General features: G+C 43.6%; 1 protein-coding gene across 1 annotated transcript; it reads right to left on the bottom strand.

Moving 5' to 3' along the window:
• Positions 1–869: 869 nt before the first annotated feature.
• COG7 (component of oligomeric golgi complex 7) lies at positions 870–22,824 on the bottom strand. Its single transcript, XM_084295882.1, has 17 exons — positions 22,590–22,824; positions 22,219–22,367; positions 21,567–21,683; positions 21,236–21,404; positions 19,468–19,550; positions 18,568–18,690; positions 16,617–16,815; positions 14,407–14,534; positions 13,899–14,053; positions 12,612–12,728; positions 12,037–12,102; positions 10,113–10,299; positions 8,743–8,883; positions 8,179–8,262; positions 6,508–6,622; positions 3,231–3,374; positions 870–1,887 (listed from the first exon to the last, which is right to left on the bottom strand). The coding sequence occupies exons 1-17, from the start codon at positions 22,750–22,752 to the stop codon at positions 1,721–1,723; spliced, it is 2,307 nt and encodes a 768-aa protein (XP_084152008.1). The 5' UTR covers positions 22,753–22,824; the 3' UTR covers positions 870–1,720.
• Positions 22,825–22,991: the final 167 nt, after the last annotated feature.

Raw genomic sequence — 22,991 nt, 5'->3', positions numbered from 1 at the left:
TCTCTTTACTAGTTTAGCTCTTTCCCAAATGTACTGATTGCCACACACAGATAAGCGTATGTATGCAGCGTTTTTTTGCTGTTGCAGTAGTGTGGCCACAGGAAGACTCGGCTGTGCCCTGCACGGGACTGGGCACAGAGGTGTCCAAGAGCAAGTCACAGCAAAACAAGGCACCCGAGAAGTCCCAGCTCAATACAGCACCAAATTTCCCATTCATTTGTGGATTTTTTAATAGTCTTTTCATACTCACAAACAAAAAGAATAACCATCTAACTGAGAACAGTGCCAAGAAAATAAATGCAGAAAACTATTTTAATTTTCTGTTCTGAAACGTTTTAGGTTCCAAAATTTGCAAAGTCTAAAAACTGTTTATAAAATACCCTTCCTCTCCTCACCTCCCCAGACTAAATTTTTGGCAGCAAAACATGACCAAAGTCCAGACGAGAGCAGCAAAGGAACCCAATTTTACCCCCTAAACACATCTGATAAAAATAAGCCCGTATCTGCATGTTACATGTGTGCTATAGAACACACAAAAAAAGGTGTTGGTGTGACAAAAACAGGCAGGGGACTGATGAGAAAAAGCAGCAGATTTGGCAGTCACGGCAGCTAAGCACACAGTCACCAGGGGAGATGTGTCAGACTGAAGAGTCCCAAAAGGGGCCACCACAAACGTAGCAATGCTGGGACAACAAGCAATAGCTGTTAAAAAAACAGAGGCTGTTTTGGACTGTTTTCCCTGGCAAAGACAGCAAAGAGATTTGTGGATCAAGCAAAACACTGATTAGAGCAACCTGAACCAAGTTAAGGAAACAGGCAAAAATAGGCGTACTGGGAAAAAAATTACTTACCCAAGGCATCTGGTGTTGAAAAGAGGAGAAAATGGTAGAGGCATATAAAGACAGGGAAGAAAGATTTTATTCTCCTCCAAAACAGGAGAGCTTGCACATAAGGTTTTATAGAGCACAGTTTATACAGCTGGCATTACAGTTTTAGGACCTCTTTGTGTTTTGCCCAGTTTTCTCATTAACAAAAAGCTGTGGAAGTTCTGGAAGTGTACTTAGGCTAGACAAGACGTTTTACAAAGATACATCAAGCTTTAATGAATTTTACAAGAAAATGAAACTTCCATTAAATTTACCATCTTCATAGCTTTCAGTAGGACATATTAATCTCAAAAGAAACAACCTACAAGACTAGTTTCATTCTCAGAACTGAGCTTGATCATGCCTCTTCTACTAATTGATGAGGCTGTCTTCTTGGCTTTGAATAATGACAAACTTGAGCAATGACCACTGCCACCAGGTAAGAGAGCTTCCAATCAGTTGATCTTTGCTGCACCTACCCCCTAATTTTAGATTCAGAATTGATTAAACTCTTACGAAAAAGCCGGTCATCTTGCCGATGTGAAGCATGAACTTCCAGCTGGCAGCAGAACATTTCTGCTTAGAAGTCAGTGCCACTCAGCCTGTTCAAGATAATCCAGATAGTTTTGGGTAAATTTGGTTGTGGGACATCTTTCCACGTTTCTAAAGATGGAAAAATGGAACCATGGAACCAGTTTTTCCTAGAATTAGGCAATTGTTTAAACTTATTCAGATACAAATCCTCTTATTTCCAGAAACATTTCCCCAGTCCTTGCAAAGTTTGTACAGAATCAAAAAAAAAAAAAAAAGGCAGTTCAGCCCTTGAGTTGAATCTAGCAGTGGAGACATTACAGCTAACACTCCAGGCCTCTCATTGCAGCAATGCTGCTGGCCATTCTGCGAGGAACACTTTTTGCAGCTTGCCGGTAGTCCTCTGGTTTTGCCTTCAACAGAGATACAATATTTTGCAGTGTTCTTGACGGCTGAAGGCCAAGGGCATCCATCACGTTTATTAGATAATCTGTAAGATTAAGGATAAACATGTATTTGAACAGACAACAGACACTGTGCAAGCAGCACCCAAATACAAGTTGTTCTCCATGACAGCCGGAACTGTCACTGCTAGCTCAAAACCAAGAACTGCAGTGCACTTGGAAGCGGACTGTGCTGACTGACGGGCACCTTTGGCTTCCTGCACACTAGTTCAGACAGCTGTTGAGTTCAGAAGACTGAGACACATTGTGCCACATTTCAGTATCCGCACACGACAGATCACAACTGCACTTTCAGATGTGAAGAGCTTGCAGAAAAAATGGGAATTTCTGCAGAGGTGAATGGCTGACGAGGTGGGAGGGGATTCCAGCTCACTGGCTCCAAGCTGGTTGGGGAAGTTAAGGATGAACCGGGGAGAACGTCAAGCAACCAGCTGCTACTCCAGTGGTTTGTTTTTAAGCAATACCACAAAAGATAAGATTGAAGGCTGAGTTCACAAGCATTCAAGCATACTTTCATGTCAGCTGAGGAGATGTTGTCTGTATCTTTAACTTTAAAGCTTGGCCAGGGGGAAATCAGCACCCATGACTTACAGCAGGGAAAAGGGCTAACTTGCATTAACACCAGTTGTAGCAGTCGTGTGGTGGTGGCATTTTCATGAGTTTAGGATAAGAAAAAACTCATCTCCTCAACATTCTACATGTCACCTTTCCCAACACCTTCCATCAGTCCTCCCTCAGTCACTCTGCACGACATGGAATAAGGCAGAGGTGAACACGTGCCAACTATCTTCCACTTTGTTCCCAAAAATTTCTCCATGTTGAAAGTATCTTCAGTCATCTAACACATGCAGAGCAGCAGGGCAGTAAGTTAACCTTCACCGAGGAGCTGATACGATAAGTTTTGTAATGCAGGATGATGGTCAGGTGATCCACAATGACTTTTTAAAAGCCTTTGGCCCATTTTCCCTATTCCAGCTATTATGTGGATGGAGAAAATCAACCAGGTGCTCCCTTTGTAACCTACTGGAGCACGTCCCAGCAGACTCAGAACATGCTGCATACCCCACACATGATATGCTGGCAGTACACAGCACCAATAAGAAGGAAAAGGGCAGTGCCAAACTTGAAAAGATTACGTACAAGTGTCTTCCTTGCTAAGACTGGCTTGTAAGGAAATCCTGTCAGTTCTGAATGGCCCTGACTTTCACAGTCAGAAGCACAAAGCAGTTAAGAAGCGGGAGTACCTACCAGAAAATCATGCTCAGGACTAAAGGAGGAACCCACGTTGCAGTTCCTTTAAATCTAACGCAATGAAAAAGCCCATGTGTTACAGCGACGCTTTTCAGGACAAGGTGTACACTGAGCTTACCAATGTCTGTGGCAAGCTGCTTTGTTGAATGTACTGTGAGTTCTGGTATCTGCAGGATGACTTCACAGTAAGTCTGCATCGTAGCTCTGGCGATGGAGCCCAGCCAGTAGTCAGCCATGTTGTCCAGCTCAGGTAATTCATCTCCTGAACAAAAAATTCTCATTAGCTGTCAGCAGTCTCGCTCACCTTCATTTGCTGGTTTTCTAACAAGACATAATTCATAAATGGTTAACTGTTTCTTCTAGAAGATGTTAATGTATTGATTAGGATTCATCTTGTCAGCTGTTTTTGTAGTAATCAAAGCAGCCACATATCTTCTGTGATGTAAAATAACATTTAGCTCAAGACCCAGAACACTTCAGTTCCCTCTCTAAATCCTCCAGATTAACAATTTCTAAAGACCTGACCACCTGATCACCAGCCTGGGAGATCAGGCTGGAATCAGAGGCACTGCCTGGCATGGTCTATAGGATCATCTTTGAGGACTGGTTTACAGACTACTGCAATTACATGGATTCACAGGTTTTTTTCCTCAATGCCTTAGAGTCATTCTGTGCTCATCTTCATCTTGAAAATTAATAAACTATTAAACATGTAAATTCTTTAAGATGACAAAATAATTAATGTTAAAACCTAAACCAAAGAGCATACTTTCAGAAGTCTAGAGAAGATGATAAATACCAAGGTCTACACTTCCTTGACTGTCAGTGGAAACCACCACTGAAAAGAGATCAACCACAGCAAATGCTGGGGTGCTGCCAACCTGCTGGGAAGTGTTATGCAGCCACTATTAAATGCAAGAGGATTAACGACACAACAGGTAAGCACAGCCATCTGAAGAACAAACATGAGCCAAAACCCAGCTTGCTGCAAGAAATTAATGAAAGACATCCAGAAAGAACTCCTCAGGGCTTCTGAAGTGGGTTCTGAGGAGAAAGTCTTGAATAGGCAACTGCACCATAGCTGTGTCCGCAGCCACCTGCACCACCTGCATTTCCCTCAGTACACGGGTTTTAACCATTCTGCCCAGTATCTCATCGCTGAAGGCTCAGGTGGCACTGGTGGTAGCAGGGGAGCTCTAATGATTTTTCAGCTAGAGTTAAAACCATTAAATTACACGAAGTGGTCAGCATTTCAGAATTGCATTCTTATGAGCAAGATCCTGGCTGCAGAGACAGAACACATAGGTGGACCCTTAAGAAAAGCAATTCCCAAAGATGCAGAACCTGTCCTGAAACAAGACAGACTGCAGACCAGTTGCTGACCATGGGATCCTAACCTTTGGAACAGATAAGCACAGGTTAACATTTCACAGAGGGTATAACAGTAGCTTTTCCTGGATTTACAGAGAACAGAGGCAGAGGAAAAAGTTGTTGACAAGTAAACAGCATTACTACTTTGTGTAAGACCAAATAATTTATTCCTGAGGAAAAGGAGCTCAGCAGCTTCCTTTTTCTAGCAACAGGAAGAAATGTCTCCCCATTTCCAACCTGAACCTCCCCGGTGCAACTTGAGGCCATTCCCCCTGGTCCTATCACTAGTTATCTGCAAGAAGAGGCTGACCCCCAGCTCCCCACACCTTCCTTTCAGGTAGCTGCAGAGAGCCATGAGGTCCCCCCTGAGCCTCCTCTTCTCCAGACCGAACCCCCCAGTTCCCAAAGCTGCTCCTCACAGGACTTGTGCTCCAGGCCCTTCACCAGCTTCGTAGCCCTGCTCTGGACACGCTCCAGGGCCTCAATGAGAAGACTGCGGTGACACAGTCACAGATGGTCAGCCAACCTCACAACTCACTGCTTCTAAACAAAGTCACAAGCTTCCTCCTCGCCTGTTCTTTGCTGCTCACTCCTGCGCAGCTCTGATGCATTGCAGCATTCTTGGGAAGTTGCTTTAAATCTCTTCATTGACGTATTGTTGAAAGAAACTGTCCCAATAAATAAATAAAATTTAAAAAGTGATTCCTTTTCTGTGGAGTAGAAGACTAGAACTGGCCCTGCCACGGAAGCAGCACAAACGAGAGGGTAGGAGTGCAAAGCTGGAGCAGGACTCCCCATCCAGCAAGCTGCGAGGCAGTCCAAGCCTCGCCACGAACTGTAGCGGATGGCAGTGGACGTGATAAGGAGCAGAAGCTATAAAAGCTCAGCTGAGAAGCTATTCAAACATGATCATCAGTCGACAGGAATTTCCTCCTTGCCACCTCCTAGTGCACAAATACAGCTAAACACAAACCAAGCACATTGTAATACTGTCATCAAATAGAAATCAATACTGACGGACACCAAAAACCCAGGAGATTCTTGCTCTGAAAAGCAGTGACTCTGGGAAGCTTTTGTCACTGGGATTTTCACTGTGACACAGGTTCTTAGCACAGGACTGTAGCAAAAAGACTACAATCTAGTGATGTATAAAAATATGACTAACAGACCATGCTAGGCAATAATCTCATCCCTCTCCACAATAGTGGTAAACCCAAAGTTCGAAAATGGTGTCACATCCTGACATCCCTATTTCTTGAAATACACGAAAATGCCCAAAACAGAGAACAGGCAACAAAAATAACCAGGCACTAAAAAGCAGGTCTTAATGTGAGGCTCAAAGAGCTCAATTGTTATTTATTTATTTTTAATCTCCAAGTGGGTTTAAAATGGCTTGTTTTCATATGAGCCTAAACACAGGTAACTCCAGAAAACAACTGGGTCTGTGTGTAGCATGTAAGGACGTGGTACACCTGTGCCTCCTCCTCTCCACTTTCAGAGCAAAGGTGGTCCCCTAAGGACTAAATGAAATGCAATAAACTACTCTAAATGCTAGTTTTGAGCTTAATGAGAGATAGTAGAACATCCAGTATCATTATCACAGAACTGTGCTGTGAACGAGCACCCCAAAAACGATGACAATGGTAGCTCAACATCCTCAAGGAACAAGAGCAAGCATATCAGATACTCATGCTGATTGTGAGAAAGCACCTAGGAAATTAGATACTGCTCCAGCTATGAAACAGTAAAAATTCACACCTGGCATCCAATCCACAGTTCTAATGAACAATGAATTTAAATAGACTTTGCTAAAGCTTCTTGTTTGAACAAAACTAAAAAGTAGCTTTATTGATTATTTAGAGGCTCCTTCTGGGTAATACCAAGAGACTCTTGGAAGAAAGAGCCTGAACAGGCAGTAGGAAATGCATCTCAAACAGCTCTGCTACCATAATGCATCGTGCCCTTGTAATGTCAAAATGTGAAAGCTTTCCTCCAGACACATGAGGTCTTTGTTTTCACCTTACCTTGTTCTGGGGGATAAGGCAGTTTTCCAGCATGCAACGCCAGTTCCAAAGAAGAATCCTCTTGAGTGACAAATGGTTCAAGGTGGAGAGGAAGCGACATAATATATTGCCCAATCTAGAATAAAAGCACAAAAAGCTGAGTCACTGAACAAATGCGAAGCAAGTGCTTTGCTAAAGAACTATCAACCACAGCTATCCACACCTGAAAGCAGAAAGCTGAGCTGGACAACGGCTCACTAACCCACAGTAGCTCAGAAACAAATCTCTGTTATGATAAGTCTCCTGCTTATCGTTACGCTTTGTACAAGAAATACTTTCTGAGGAAGTAATTGAGCCAGTCATTAAAACAACCACATTAAGAAAAAACTGCACAGAGAACTGTTGCTCTATGCACATTTTTGATAATCTGCAGTGTTCCTGGCATTTTTTTTTTCTTGATCAGAATCTAAGAGACTGAACCAAACAGAAGCACAGAAGAGGAAACATGGATTCAAGTGACAAAGTAACAATGAGTTACAGAAACATCTCACTCCCAGGCAGGCTGCATGCCCACAAACTCACACACGAGCTACGTAACTTTAGACATGCAACAAATACTGCACTGTATATAAAGTGATGATCCTGAGCCACACAGAATATTCTTAGATGCAAGCACAGTTCAGAGTACTGTGCATCCCCGTTATGGAGCATAGTCATTAATAGATATTTTCCCAAGCTCACAGCACTTTGCATCCTATTCTACACATCATAAATGCCACATCAATTTGTTTCTGAACTGTAATTTTAGCTTCTTAGTTTTCAGTTTTACTGCATAATGTCGTAGAGTAATTCCAAGACTAACCAAAACTAAGTCTTGACTCAGTCTTGACCCACCTATTGCTCAGCACTTGGATAAAGGGTAGATCTCAAAAGATGTCCGAAAAGACCTGAAAACAAATGGTATCTATCTGAAACTTTCTGAAGTTCCTCTTTGTCTTGGACAGGCAGAAATGTCCTTTGATTCCCCACAGAATCAAGTAACAGCCATGAACACCTCAGTTTTAACTTTCAGTTAAAGTGATGTGAGCATATTCAGCCTCTCACCCATGTGCAGGTCCCTCTTGCTGAACTGTGTTAATAAGAAAGCTATTTAGAAATTCAAAAGCAACCTTCCCTTGAAATTTTACCTGATACACTACCCATGAACTTTCTAAACCTCATAAAAGACCTCAGGTAGCTAAATTCAGAACTACTTACGATTAAATTATACCACAAGTTGTCTGACTACCCACTTCTATAGGCCATAAACCAGTGAAAACAAAATATTAAAAGCTTTCGGTTGCAGCCTGTCCTTGAAAAATCTGTTCCCCGTGTGATGTACAGAATGACAGTAACATTAAAAAAAATTGCTTCTTAAATTATGTTTTGTATTAAGAAAGCAACTTGAAACACCAACAAGGAGAATGGAAGAGGAATTTAAATGATGTTCAGCAGCACAGAACTGAGGAGTACCCAGTCAGGAGGAATGAACAGCTCACTCTGCCTTTCCATTCAGGACACCTCAATATCAGAAAGGTTTCGTTGTTATTGCATTAGAAAGAGAAAACAGCAAGTCAAATGGGGATTAGAAGGATAACAGCTCAGGCTGTTTCCAGCACTGAGCTTCTAGTGACTATCTTTGCACGCTCTTACATTGCTGATGTATTCCAGAGGAGTCAGGCTAAAGTTTGGCAAGTCCTCTGTCAGGGTCTCACCAATGCCACCAGAGTTCCAACCCTGTAAGGGGGGAAAAAAAAAAAAAAAAGAAAGGCAAATCTTATTTATGACTTTCTGGAGCATGACATCCATTAGTATTCCGAGAAGGGGTCACCCGACAACACAAGCTAAGAATACCAAAGACTTCTCTAGAATACAGAGGACAGATGGTGAGAAAACCGCTTCCCTTGTCCTCTTTCATCCCCAAAATATACACATCCTTTTTACATAGATCCCTATGGGAAATACTTGCTCTCACAGGTTAGAAAAGCATCATCTCAAACAAACATCACAGCTTCCAAACATAGCTGTCTGCTGAAAATGCTGTGGAGGAAGGGAAGCAAACTTTTCCACTGAGCACAATTCAAGGAAGAAAGGTGATACCATAGGGAAATTTTCCGAAAAGGAGAAAGGTAAGCAACACTGAGCTGTACTCCACCCTAAGGTATCCCACGGGTAAACCTTGCAGGTTCAGATCAGATGAATGTACCCATTACTCACCTCCATCTTTGAAACAAGTAACAGTTGTTGTTTGATGCGAAGAAAAACAGAATCAAAAGCCAGGTGGTGTGCCAGCTGGTTGAGGCGGCTCAGGGCAGATCGAGATGAGGACAACAGGTTGTGGTTACTTGTACCTTTTTCCTAACGCACACACAAAGGAAAATGTTTACATACAGATGACATTAAACTGACCACAGAAAAGCTATGTTAACATTCTTAAAGAGGTCTTTATTAGGCCATCCTAATACAAAATGGCTTTCCTCTGCCATAGCACAGCCTGCTTCCTTTGGGATGCCCTATTCCAGCTAGTTTTTTGAGACAGAAACTGAGCACTGCTGCCTGAAATGTTTAACAAAGAATCAGCATCATGTTCTGGCCATGTGAGGTACTAGTTGAGGCCAAATAGTGAGAAATTTGCAGAGAAAATGGCAAAACTGTCATTATAATATGCACCTGATCAGAATGCCTCTGGAACAGGTACAAAGCTTCACGTTGCACTACGTCTGTTCTACACCTTCCCTAGTAGAGATGAAAATAACTAAACTACAATCCAGTTCCCTCCAATTTTCCTACCTTATTTGGGCAGAGAGGGCAGAAACACAGAAAGTGTATTATATTCTGCCAGGTAAACTCTAAAAGAAACTTTAGAAAATATAATTTAATTGTCTGCAATAAAAGAATTATGAGTATGACCATTTACTCAAACGGTGCAAGTAATTTCCTGCATGGAATTGAGCTAAGAGTTTTACATGAAGAGTACATATGAAACTTGACTGTTTAGCAAAGATTTAAAGTCAACATACTTATGGCAGAGCTGCATACGTTGCAGGTAAATCAAGTACAAAAGAAATCAAAACATTTTGAGGAAATAAGAGACAGAATTCATAACCTCGACTTCACTATTATAAGTGACTGATGACGGCAAACATAACTTAGATCCACAAGAAGATAACTAGAGTCATTCTACCCTGTTCACAGATGCATGCTTGAATGATCTTGCAGAATTACATTTCAAAATGGATATAGCAGTGAAGTATAACTAGCAAATAAAGTCTTGAGAAGCCAGTATGTGAAGCCCAAAATTTGAGATGGCTTCAGCACTATCACCCCAATGCTTTCTGTGACAGAATCTCCCCCAAGTGAATTTACAGGGGCATGTTCACAGAACAGACGTGACCTGGCAAAGAGATGAAATGAGCCCAGGCTTCACGTTTGGACATTTTCTCTCTCAGCAGACTGGTGTCAGAGCATAGCCCCTCAAAAGGGGTGAAATGTAATTGCACTGCAGGGGGAATCCAGGCCTCATCTACCAAATACAGGCCTAACAGCAGCCTGATATCAAGGCAGGTTCTCCAACGCTCCAAAGCTACCTTTAGGGTGTAAAGTGTTTCCATAAGGCTGGCATACTCGGATGGATTCTCCTTCAAAAGGTAATTGTATTCCTGCCAGGGATTCTTTACAGAGCTCTTCTTTTCTGTAGAACTGGCATCCTGAAAGCCAGAAAAACTACAAGGGCTGTAGGAGTCCGAGAGATACTTCCCAGCAGTTGACAAAATCCTGAAAACAAGTGTAAAAAGTCACCAACAAAATTCTCCAAAATCAGTACTGTTGTCCTCCTGTTGCTCCAAAGACAACCCATGGCAGCATCTCAAGGTAAGTGAGAGAAAAAATAGCACTCAGAGCTACTGGGGCCTCTGGCTCCATCACCCTGCTGGCACAGCCTGTGATTATTGTTCTGCCCTGCGAGGCGATGGCTGGTTCAGCTGCACACCTTCCCTCCCAGAGCTGGAGGGCAGCATCACAGATCGCTCTGCAGCTTCCTACTGAGCAACCTGGAACCACAATGCCCAGCGAGCCCTCCACAGAGAGAAAAAAATCTTTATGACAAAGCAGTCACATCAAATGCTAAGAACCAACTGGTAGCAAAAACACTGCAAAGAGACCATACAGTTCTAGATACTGGTAGAAATGCTTTGAGATGAGGTTCTCACAGTTTCCAGAAGGGAAGAGTAGAGCTATAAGAGTGCACTCCCTCCCTTTGTCACAGCAAATAAATCTGCTACAAATTAGTTACCATTGCCCTTGGGGTCTCAGAAACAGTAAATATGGGGCATAAATCTTTGTCTGGTCTGATCACTAGGTAGTTTAGGGTGTGTTTGTGAACAGCTGAAGAGCAGAGGCCATGCTACTCTTCCCCAAGTTCCTTTACCCTTTGCACTGTGGTGTTTGACAGAACAGACTCACACTTGTCTGCCAGCCTAATTGAAAAGCATTCCTCTTTGAACAAGGTTACTTGTTGGTCGTATCATGCAACTGGTCCAATTCACCTTGTAGATCAGCTTACTGCACCTGTAAAACTGTACCCGGGGTACTGCCGACTGCCTCGTGGCTTACCTGTGGCAGTTAGGTACGCATGCATATATTCACACATTCTGTTCACACACACACACACATATATATACACGGATGAATAGATATTCACACACACGCGTAATATATATTTTATACATGTATTTTTCAATACAAGGCTAATTCTTCTGGGACACAGAAGAGAGAAGAAATTGAAAACCAGATGCAAGTTTTGAACAGTTCAATAACTTCTAACGGCTTTTGAGTGTCAACGCTGGGAGAGAGTATCATTGGTGGAAGATGCTAATTACAGCCAGCTCTTACTTCTACTGTGCAAGCAGAAGACTGCATAAATACTACGCTGACTGGGCTCTCAGTAAGTCTGGAAAATGTGGAACAATCCCAGCCTTGTGGGCACTGCAGGCCGCTATGTCTTACACCAAATACAGCCACCTGAGTCAGAATAAAGAATTTCAACATACTGAACACTACACTGCTCACAAGCAACAAAAGACCTACATGCTGCCCATGCTTTGGGCTCCTCAAGTTACGAGAAATTGATCAGTTAAGGCACACCTAAATGCATGTCAGCAAATGATTCATGTCCCATGTCACAAGGGGGGTAAGAATCTTGCCAATTTGATCTGGTGGAAAATTCCTTCCTTACCACAATGTAGCAGTCCATTTGATGCCCAGCCAGGTGAACAAGACACACCAGCCAGCTGTCCAAGAAAAAAATGATTCTTATGGCTGTCTCAGAGCACAGGACTGACTGAGACAGTGTGCAATCCATCTCTGATGTTTCAAAAGATGGGATAAAAAATTGCAGTGGCTCTGCTCTTCCATCTGTGGTGTACGAAGTTAAAGCACCTTGGAAAGTTTTTTTTTTTTTTTTGACTTGGTACCTATCTTGACAGCTTATGTATTCAGTCCAGTAATGCTTACCTGTTGGCTAGCTGCTGCTCAAAGTCTCCACACTGACGAAGGAGCTCACCACAAGTAGCAATTATTCTGGGAAAGAACAAGATAAAAACATATTTTGTAAAATTTTAGGCAGATAATGCCAGATCCCCAGACAACCCATCTCAGCCAGGTGTCAATAAGTTAAAAAATGCAATAACCAAACCACAGCCCACAGTGCATACATCTTGTACTATGGCTATTAACTCTACATCCATTTGTTAACACCATCCTGTCCAACACCCTCATCAGCATGCTATTTGCTGTCACCATGGCTAATGCCGGTTCATTGTCACTGGGAACCATTCTAAGAGCTGCTGCTATTTCAAGTGATATGACACGTAGTCTTGCTCCAGACAGGGTGGGGGGCCACATTGCACTTATTGTGCCAGCAGCAATCTGAAACCCTGTCACTAATACTAACACTCCCAGCAACACTACAGCAAAGAGGACATAGCCCCGCGTTCTGCGCTAAGAACTGGTGTAAAATGACCCCAAGTAATTCCCTTCCAACTTCGTTACAAAAATCAGTGCTGGGCCAAGCAAAAAATGCCCTTTACCGAACAGAGTTTTGGAATGCCGTCCAGTCTTCCTGGAAAAGGGAATCTGATGGGATATCATCCAGTTTACATTTCTTTCGTATAGACTGCAATGTGTTTGTAAAATCAGAAGTATACCTGCAATGGCAAATGGAGAAAAGACAAGCACTAGTGTAAGACAACAGACTGGAGAGCAACTTACTGCATGTCCTCTGATCTGCTCATTAAGCCTTCTGCAATGGCCAAGTAAGAACTAAAAATATTAGAAGAAGAGTTCACAAGAGACGCTGTTGTTCCAGCCCAAGCGCATGCATGTGAAGAACTGATCAGGCACTGTCCTCCCAAGCCTACACTAGAAGTCAGGGAGAAACTCAGCTCATGTGTTTGCTCCTTCAATTTGCTGCATATGGGTTACTAGGAACTTTTCACTCTTATGATAAGGTATGAGTAAGATATTTTTGTTAGCATTGCACTGATCATGTCTCCTAGGAGAGACCAGACAAAGCTTATAAAGCTACTGCTACTCCACCATCACTTGGCCCTTATTCCAGGAACACAGTGACAACAATCTCATGAATTTGTTTTCTCAGCTACTCCCCAGATGAGAACGAGTTTAAGAGGAGAACATTTTGTTTTGTCCCCCCCCAGTCTTATTTTCTTTTCTAAACGATGCCCATAAGCTGGAGGCACGCACACTATGTAATTGCCCATAAAGAAGATGAGATCAGGGAAGGGTGCTTTTCTCTTTCCTCTTCCTCACAGGACAGTGAGGTAAGAGCTCATGAACAGTGCTTTCAATATCAGGAAAGAATAAGGAAGTTAACAGTACTGGAATACCATTTAAGTCTGCCAATGACATTTTAAAGCAAGAACTTAGAGGGGACCTCACTCATTAGGGTATCTTGCACTTACAAGCAGATTCTGAATATGAGGTTGCTTGTCTCAGTAAGTATGTATTTCCCCACTAGTTCTACTTTCATCGGCCTGATCTGCTTTTGTCATATTTTGTTTGTGGAAGCATTTCTCCTTCCAAAAGTATTTAATAAAATGAAAATTCAGCCCAACCAGAATGGGAAATGGTTGAGGGAAGTCTTCCCGTTAGCTATAAAATCTTCCATTTTTCCACTAAGAAACAGTGACTGCCTGAATCACAGAAGTGGTAGAAGGGGATGCCAGGTGATTCACATTAAGTTTATAGATACTTTCAGCGCTCAATCATTTTTCATAAACTACAAAGTCCTTGGCCACAAGCTGAATACTTCCTACTCCCTTAGGTTATACACAGTAGTGCAAATAAAAGCACCTTACTTTGTGAAGAGAGCTTTCAGGGCCTTAAGGAGCCCACATACTCCCAGTCCATCGGTGAGCTTAACGCAGTTGTCGATGGCTCCAGAAGCCAGAATGAAGAGTTTGTTGACTGAATGGTTCAGTTCCTGGACACAGTCAATTACTTCCCAATGCTCCTAAATAACAATAACAGTAAAAAAAAAAAGGTTGAAACTAACTCTATAAATACTATGGAACCTGCGGCTGTCTCTTGGCTGACAATATTTAGTAAAGTTTTTCTTCACAGATCTACACAGTGCCTGCTACTGGGTGAAAGAGCAGAAGAAAGGAGTTATCTATGACCTGAGAGGGATGTTGAACTTTATTTCTTGAGCAAAATTTACTCAACCGTATCTAAACATACAGCAAACAGAAAATAGTACCAAAACTGTACAGGAGGAAAGAGAGCAGTAACCCTCACAAAGACCCTCGTATTTAGTAGAAGTTTTAAGCCTCTCCCCGCATAGATGAACAAAGGCTGCTGAATTACCAAGGGCACTGCACTGATCTGAATGAGGAGATTCTCTTCTTCCAGGTCTCCGTACTTGAGCTGATAGGGTTTGTACGGATCATACACGGCTTCTGCTAGTTCCATCACTTTTACCAGGTTCTGCTCCTCTACAAAGAATCAGATGTTTAGTCTACAAGTAAATGCATGTGATACTATAAACTTTATTCCAAGCAACATGCATGAGTTCTTCAATTAGAGCACGCTCTATGTAGGCTTGCGATGTTGCACAACAGCTCTAAGTCTCAACTACATAGATTTATTTATTTTTAAAAAGGTTAATATCTCTACCTGCTTCTTAAAACCAAGATATTCTACCTCAACGGGTACCTCAAGAAAATAACTAACTGCTCCAAAACAGGCTGTGTGACAACGATCTATTAAACATTTCAATTTGCAGTAGAAGCTAAGTATTGAAACCGTTTGAGAAGTGAAACACATTGCTGCCACAATTCAAACCAGGGGCAATTCTCATTTACCAGAAAGCCTGTTTCATACTTGAAATAATTTGACAGTAACTTGATTCACTTAAGACTACCACTTCATGGTGTTCACCAACCAGAGCTGAATGGGAACCCTGAACTTAGCATCCCAGTGACATTCTGTTGGGTTTGGTGCAGCTACCTGTTCCAACAAAAAACAGGTCAAAAATGATTGTTTCTCAAATCAGATCGGGACACTAGGTGTTAACTGGAAGCTTTAACAAACACGAACTAGTACCAAACCAGAACTACTTTAAATCCTGGTTATAACCAAAAACTGTTACACCCTACAGACAGGCGATCCATGGAGCAGGTTGTCCGAAGTAGTATCCACGCTCCACTCTCAGGATCAGTCTGGACAGTAACCTGAGTTACATGGTTTGAGCTGCTAGCGGACCTTGATTCGAGCAGGAAAGTGGACTAGATCATCTCCAGAGGTCCCTTCCGACCTGAATTGTGCTATGACTCATAACTGAACCCTCCCGTCACACACACATCGAGTAGGAACTGGTTTGACCCTGTTCTGCTGAGTCACCTGGCCTCTCCATTCTTGAGATACTTCTGTCCCAAACACCTCATCCTGCGGCACAAGAGATGGAAATACAGAACACAACCTTTTTTTTTTTTTTTTTCTTTTGTAAATACTCAGGTGAAACAGTTAGGCGGTTGTCTCCCCATTCCATCATCTTTTAGACCCTGACATCATTATTTCAATTTTTTTAATCTTTTCTAATATGACCCACAAATTAAGCCAAGCCAAAAATAGAAAATGACTGACAAGAGTACACAATCATGAAAGCAATAAAAACAGACAGAATGACAGTCGTGTCCCCTGAAATTGCCCAGTAATCGTAATTTACGTGATCAAGTAAGAATCTGGGTTTAAGTAGCTCAAGACAACGTTACGATGAAGCAAAACAGGAAACACAGTATTAGAAATGCTCCATTAGCTTTAATTTAGGATTTTCCCATACCTAGTTTTTGAAGGAGCCCCACCAGATTAATATAAGACTATAAATAGCCTACACTTCAGGTCAGGTATAAACCTATGTAAACACAGCACCTCACCACTTTGCGGTTCATTGGAATTATTCACCAAATCGTGACCAAAACGAGATGACAAACATCACAGGATATGAAAAACATAGGTCAGATTTTGAATCAAATGCCAAGGATGCTGCTAAGGAATAAGCTACAAACCATTCAGAATAATATTTGGTCCGGCACTATCAATTAATTAAACCATAATCCAGTATCAACATAAAAACTGCAAATTAAATTTAAAAATCCAATGGAAGTAGCTTTCTAACAGGTTCTCTCTTGTTTATTAAGGTGTTACTTAATTCCAGGAAACTCCTCAACTTTTATTCTTTGTGATCTTTCACAATATGTTTCACAGATAGCTTCCCTACAGACATTTCCTCATCTGTTAGGTAGATGAAATACTGATGCTTGTAAAAGGAAAAGCATTAAATTATTTATTCAAGGCAGCAAGCACGCTCAGAATAGGTCTACTGCAGTAGACTCATTCAGTATCATGTCAATACGTTCAGTGTCAGATGTGTACACACACACACAAAGATACAAATGCCACGTAAGGGGTAAATGCTGTAGAAGAGGTAATGCCTCCTTCCACATAAAACTAAACAAAATCTCAGAACGGAACTGTACAGAGGTGTCAACAGGCGTTAACTTGGTGCAAGAACCTACTCAGGTTTGGCAGCATGGCTACTTCCAGCCCTTTTGCAAAGTGGATGGTGGCATCATAGAGCTCCAGCAGCTTATTGAGCTTGGTTTCTTGGCCTGTTCTTTCCATGGCAGTGCCGAGGCAGACAGGGATGGAAGGCACCAATGCTCCCAGGGTCTGAATCAACAACACAGTCACAATTTCATGGGGTTTCTTGAAAACCTGTGGTAACAGAAAAGCTATTAGCAAAAGCACGTTATCTCACAGGAACACAGCAGGAAGCAGCAGATAGCTTCGAGACAGAGCCCCACGATGTACAAACCACACGTCACTGTCTCAGCAGACACCGACAAACCGCGTGGGTTCTGACAGCTGAGCGGCTGGCACCTTCCCCCCCAACACGTGCTGCTGCCCGCCCAGCAGAAGCAGCCTTTGCACGAGCAGCACTCCGCTTCCCATGGCAGTCACGGCCAAGGTAGTCTCCCTTATTTATGCCCTTGCCACAAAGACCTGGGCTCCTGAAACAGGGACAGAAGAGGCAGAACACATGGGTTTGCAAATGCTGTCAGCAGAGAGGCAGGCTGCCACGACCAGGGAGTAAAGAGCCAAAAGAGAAGCCAGGAGCAGCCGAGCTGGACTTCTCCATGCCCTGCACAAAAAAAAGGTCTGCTAAGACTACAAGAACCTCGCTGATCTAGCACATAGGTCAGCCCTGTTACCAAAGCCTAGGTCTACAGATACTGCACTGAAACCGCACTTCGAATGCAGAAGCCGAAAAAACTAAAGATAGGTCAAAAACTGAATTCAGCAGAACACAGTCACTGCAGTCACTGGAATATCCAGCTGGCAGAAAATGGTATTTGAAAACAGTGCACTCGGTTTACACAGGTGTTTGGGGAAAAAAATACACACATGGGTAAGCTATGAAGCAATAGTACTATATCATGAGCCAATTTAGTGGTCAGATAAGAAGTCAGCACTGGAAAGGCTAGAAATACTGTAATCGGCTGGGAACTTTATTTATTTACATCCACCAACCTCAACTTTACAAGTGTAACATGCATTACAGCCTTTTATCTTGACTCTCATCAGCTATTCTCTCTCAGTTGCTCTGAAAGCTGGGATCACCACTAGTCTGCTGCAGCAAGGTTGCTGGAGATACTGAGAAGTGTGAAAAAGGCCCAACAGTTCTTCAGAAAGCAGAAACGAACACAGAGTAAGGGACACAAACTTTCTCCCATGTGCCATTTCTCTCTTTCGATCCCTAGTTTAAAAAATATCTGCTAAAATGCAAGGTGACATCTGACCTGTAATTCACATCAAATCATTAGGCAGAAAAAATACACTTCAAAGTAACACTGAGCTCCTTTGCAGGACAAGGCCTAGCACCTGGACCAGGCTTCATTACACGAAGATAACAATCTCATACCCTTCATGGATGAAAAACTCTTACAGGCGTAACAATACCAACTTACTTCATTTCACTAAAGAAGGACAGTAACTTTTTGGATCCCACATCATTCTTCACAGGAAAAACAAGCACACAGGCTTCAAGGGGTGACAGCAGAAAGCCCCCAGATACCCCACGCTGAGTGACGTGAGTCAGTCCAATATGACCTTGAGGGCCTCCTCCACGCCAAGCGATAAATCAATGCAGGCATTTCAAATGTCTTGCAACAGAACACATTTGCAACACCAGCAAATTCAATTTAACTTAAGATATAGATGAAAGTGATAGAACAGCTTTAACGTCAATAACACGGCAACCTTGCTCTCGGTGTAACACCAGAAATCAAATCTTGTCTGCAAGTTAGACGAGAAACTGAAAGCTGCAAGCCCTGCCTTGCACTGACAGGACACAGAGCGTAACTCAGATCGAGCCCCAGGAAACCGCTCTGAGCTTTATGAGAATTGGGAGCGTGCTCACTCCTGTCCTCTCCCGCACGCTGCACCGATACTAAGCGGTGACTGCACCTGTGTTGCCCACTGAAGTTGCGCGTGCCAGGTCCCCAGGAGTGTGTCATACAGTTCAGTCAATTGGCGATTTAAGCTTAAGTCACTTTGGCAAAGATCCTGCCACACGGCCACCAGCTGCACCTGCAGGGGTAAGGAGAACCGTCCTGAGAGGAGAACTGACAGCTCACACAGCTCCATCTTGTTATTTTGAACCAAGAACTTCGCACGCAATGCACTTGTGCTAAAATACAATGCCCACCCCGACTCTCCTCTCCTGATTTCAACGTAACACTTTTCCATAATTCAGCACCACCAAAAGGAAACAACTTTCCGCATGAAGCTAGAGGATTCTTAGTTGATTCAAAGTTTTAATTAACGTTGGTATTTGACTCATAAAATGAGACTGTAACTGATATCCCCACATAATAGTTGAAATACTTGGCAAGCCCTAGCCTTGAACTTAATCCTCAAAAGTCACAGTCATGAGAGAACTGTTGAGGATCAGGTTATGGCTACAGAACTGTCTGGAATTCCAACTTTTAATCTTACCTGAAAAGAGTTTACAGAAGTCAGCAGCTGGCAAACTGCAGCAATAAAGTTATTGCTGACATAGCCACATCCAAGAAAAGCAAAACAAGAACAACTACAAGGCACAGAGATAACTCAAGCAGAACACACATATCCTATGTCTATTTTGAAAAGGAACACAAAGCCCTCAATGGAGAATTACTCTCAAAACATGAGGAGTAACCAAAGCTGTTAGGAGCCAGGAAGAAAAGTCAGAGACGGGCAAAGAAGAGGTTCCATTCTTCTTGGAACAGAAGCACATCTGCGGTGTAGTAGCGCCACCTATGGCCTAAACCAAGCAAGAATTCAAATATTCACTCCTCCACATTAAAATATTATCAAAATACTTACTTTGTGACATTTATAATAATAAGCAAGAAGCTGAGGCATCCGATCAATTTCAGTGAAGACTTTCACAAACATTTTTGCCTGATCTAATTAAAACAAAATAATAGTCAGTTAACAATCAGTCTCAAAGCAGAGGGAGGGATGTTACACTAAAGAATATATCCCCAACTGAGCAACGGAATTCCTAAGGGATGATGCACAATGGCTGAAAGACACACTCTCATCTTCCATTTGCTCATCTTCTCAAATAGAAGCAGAATTGTCTAAAACCCATACGCAGACAAGAACACACAGCAGACATGATGAATGGATTTAACTTCTGAATCAGCTGACGCTTCTAGGATTAAGACAGATAAAGCCAGAACACATCCTAGAAGGAAAACATTATTTTCCAGAAACAAGCTGCTATATACAAAACAAGAAAATACCTTACAAAGTCTTCAGCTTTGCTTTCACCACTCCTCAAACTGATCCCTAAATTAGCTGCCTCAAGACCAACTCATGACGCGGTTAGCTCTTACACACAGCCTCCTAGTTCATGTTCCTCAGAAGCCTGCTTTGTACCATACGGGTAATGACTTCAGTTCTGTCCACAAAATACATCTGGGCTTAGAGAAATTAGTAATGAGACAGGACCCAGAGGGCAGACCAACTAGAACGCTGTTACTTTAGTGCTCTACAGCTACGGAAGTCACAGATTACAAACTCTGGGGCTGTGTCTGTGTTATCTTCATAGCCGCGGGACTCCAGGAACAAACAGGACTTCACAAAAAAGAGAGAAATTCTCTTCAACGTGAAAAAAGCATGTCCCCAAATGCCCCAAAGAGACTTTACAAAGACAATACAAACAGCACTGAAACTGAATTGTTCTGAATAGCATGCCCAAGAAAAGGCCCTTGTACCAGTGCACCTGCTGCCAGCCACTTTCTTGCACCAATGCTTTCTTTGGTGGAAAAGCCAGAAGCAGCACGGGAGAGAGGAGATCTCTGCAAAGGATTAAGTCTCATTCATTAGAAGTGTGGCATGTGGAGCTATGAACACTAACTGCTTTTCCCTCCTCCTCTTCCTCTGGCTGTCTGCAGCCACACACTGCAGCACCCTGCCTTTACTCAGGTGAGGACGCCAGGCAGTGCTGTGCAGTGGAACACCACAGCCCCAGACCTGCAGCAGCACCTCCATGTGGACGTAGAGGAGAGGCAGCAACCAGAACAAGTATTTTTCAGAAGTGCTGTGACAGTAGGAGAGGAAAGGAGAACAAAGAACAGTCTTTGTTCTCAGAAAAAATATAAAATCATTTTCTACATAAAGGAGAAATATTATAAAACAACTTTTAAGAGGCAGCAAGGAGTCAGAATGTTCCCAAACAAGTGTCCATCTTGGTTATAACGCTCAATTCTCCCAAATAAGCCCAGTAATACTGTGATGACACAAAACCAGAGGTCTTCTGCCAATTTGAGCAGCATTTCCCATTTAGAGGGCATCCACAGCATAACTAAGTTATGTCAGCAGGGTAGCCCTGCCTCAGCACCTCCATTTCGCACATCTGCATGACCTTTATAAGCAGATAAACTAATCCAGACTGCAAAGGTGCACTGGACACACAGGCAAGTGCAGAGTACGTAACATTTCATTGCACCCAACTCCACCAGAGAAAGCACATAACACAGAGACAAAAGCCTTCAGGACACATGTTGCACACCCAAATAACATTGTACTTTTTGAAAACAGATAAAGTCTGCACCAACAGCAAATGACACCAAGCCTTACTGACCTACAGACTGAGAGTTAAAAGCAGCAACAATCTGAGGGCTGGCCATGGCCTCCAGTCGGTTCTTCAGAGCCTCAAGATGCACACACTTCTCAGAGTAATCCGGCGTATCCACAAGCATAGCCAGGCTGCTCTGCATACTTGTTAGCTTGGCCGAAATTGCAGACACATCCTGCCACCAGGAAAAGGTAACAAGCTTACTTACCGTGACATTAGAAAGCATTAAAACTGTTTCAAAATGACATTTCAAAGGCACTTCCAGAACCTGCTTTTAAATGCAGTTTGCCTGGGAAGCTGAAGGCCCAAAGACCAAACAGAACAATGTGGTACCTACCTGTGTTTTAAGAGTCTCTTCAATGTCTGCACTTAACGTGCTCCATTTGTCTGCCTCCTGAAGTGACTCGGCAGCCAGCTGCATTCTAGATTTCACTCGGTCAATCTCTACCAGGACCTGAAGGAAAACAAACAAACAAAACAAAAAACATTACCCATCGAAAGAGGGACTGCCATAGTTACTTACATTGTGGGTGTTATTTTTAGTTTAGATTTTAAAAACTGGGTAAAAAGAGTACGTCCGTTACAAAGAGAAGGGAGCCGACTGAAAGAGCTAGAGATATTAAAACAACTTTGAAAATCAAACAACAAAAGGTTAGTTTGAATACTCGAGCTGTACTTTTAGTATCCACTTGGCCTGGATAACACTACGTACCCCAGTTACCAACAGGCAGAAACTTTGACAATCGGCACTGCCAGCCAGGTGACAGCTCCTCTGACTGCAGAGCTCGTTCCTTCGCTCACAGCTATTTAACCACGACCAGCTTTTGTGCGGGAGTGCAGCCTGCACCAGCCCACGTCCTGCCCCTTTCTGCCCTAACGCTAACAGTGTTGCTGTGCATCCTTACTTCACCAGGCTGCTGAACGTGACCAAGCCCACCAACGTCAGCATTTCGTGATACCGATGAGTGCTAAGGAAGGCGAGAACCTGCCTGCATGGACTGAGCCGTGTCTTCTTCGAATTTCTTGATATCTTCTTTAACGAGGACCATCTGCTCCTTCAGGAAGGTCGCCTCCTGCTTCAGGACCTCCAGCTCCCGGAGGACCCGCGGCATGTTCTGGAGGGCCTGGTGGCTCGTTTCTGCAGGGGCACAGAGCGGGACAGTGAGGGGACCACAGCAGCCCTTGTGTGGCAGAGGGCGCATGTCAGTAGCCGCGACACTTAAAAAGCAAATAACAGAACTCAGTACAGGTGACACTTAAACGTGAACTTTAAGGTGCTCGTTTAGCAGACCAAGGCCTGCGCTTCCTCAGGGCTTGAGACCCCCGGCCGTGCCGTGCCGGTGGCCGTGCCGTGCCGTACCCTGCAGCACGTTGTTGACCTCCTGGATCAGGACCTGCAGCTTCAGCACCAGCGTGGCCGCGTGAGCGTCCGCCTGCGCGGGGCCGTCCTGCTGGGCGCGGAAGGCGGCGTTCACCCAGCTCTTCACATCGAAGTCGGCGGCCGCGAACCGCGAGATGTCCATGGCCACCGCCACCGGGCCGCGCGGCCCCGCCGACCGACACGGACACGGACCCGGAACCGCTCCCCGGCTCCTCCCGGCCGCCGTACGGCACCGGGCGGGCACCGTGCGGACACCGCCCGCCCCGCACCGCCCCCACCGGGCGGAGCCTGCCCGGGGCTCGATGACGGGGAGCCCCGCCGTTGCCCCCACCGCCCCCCGGTGCCCCCACAGCGCCGATCGTCCCCGCAGGGCCGGTGGCC

Source organism: Netta rufina (genome assembly GCF_964035555.1).
Source record: "Netta rufina genome assembly, chromosome: 15".
Taxonomy (NCBI): Eukaryota; Metazoa; Chordata; class Aves; order Anseriformes; family Anatidae; genus Netta; species Netta rufina.
The sequence above is the reverse complement of the archived record's forward strand: the minus strand, read 5'-3'. Positions and strand labels throughout refer to the sequence as shown.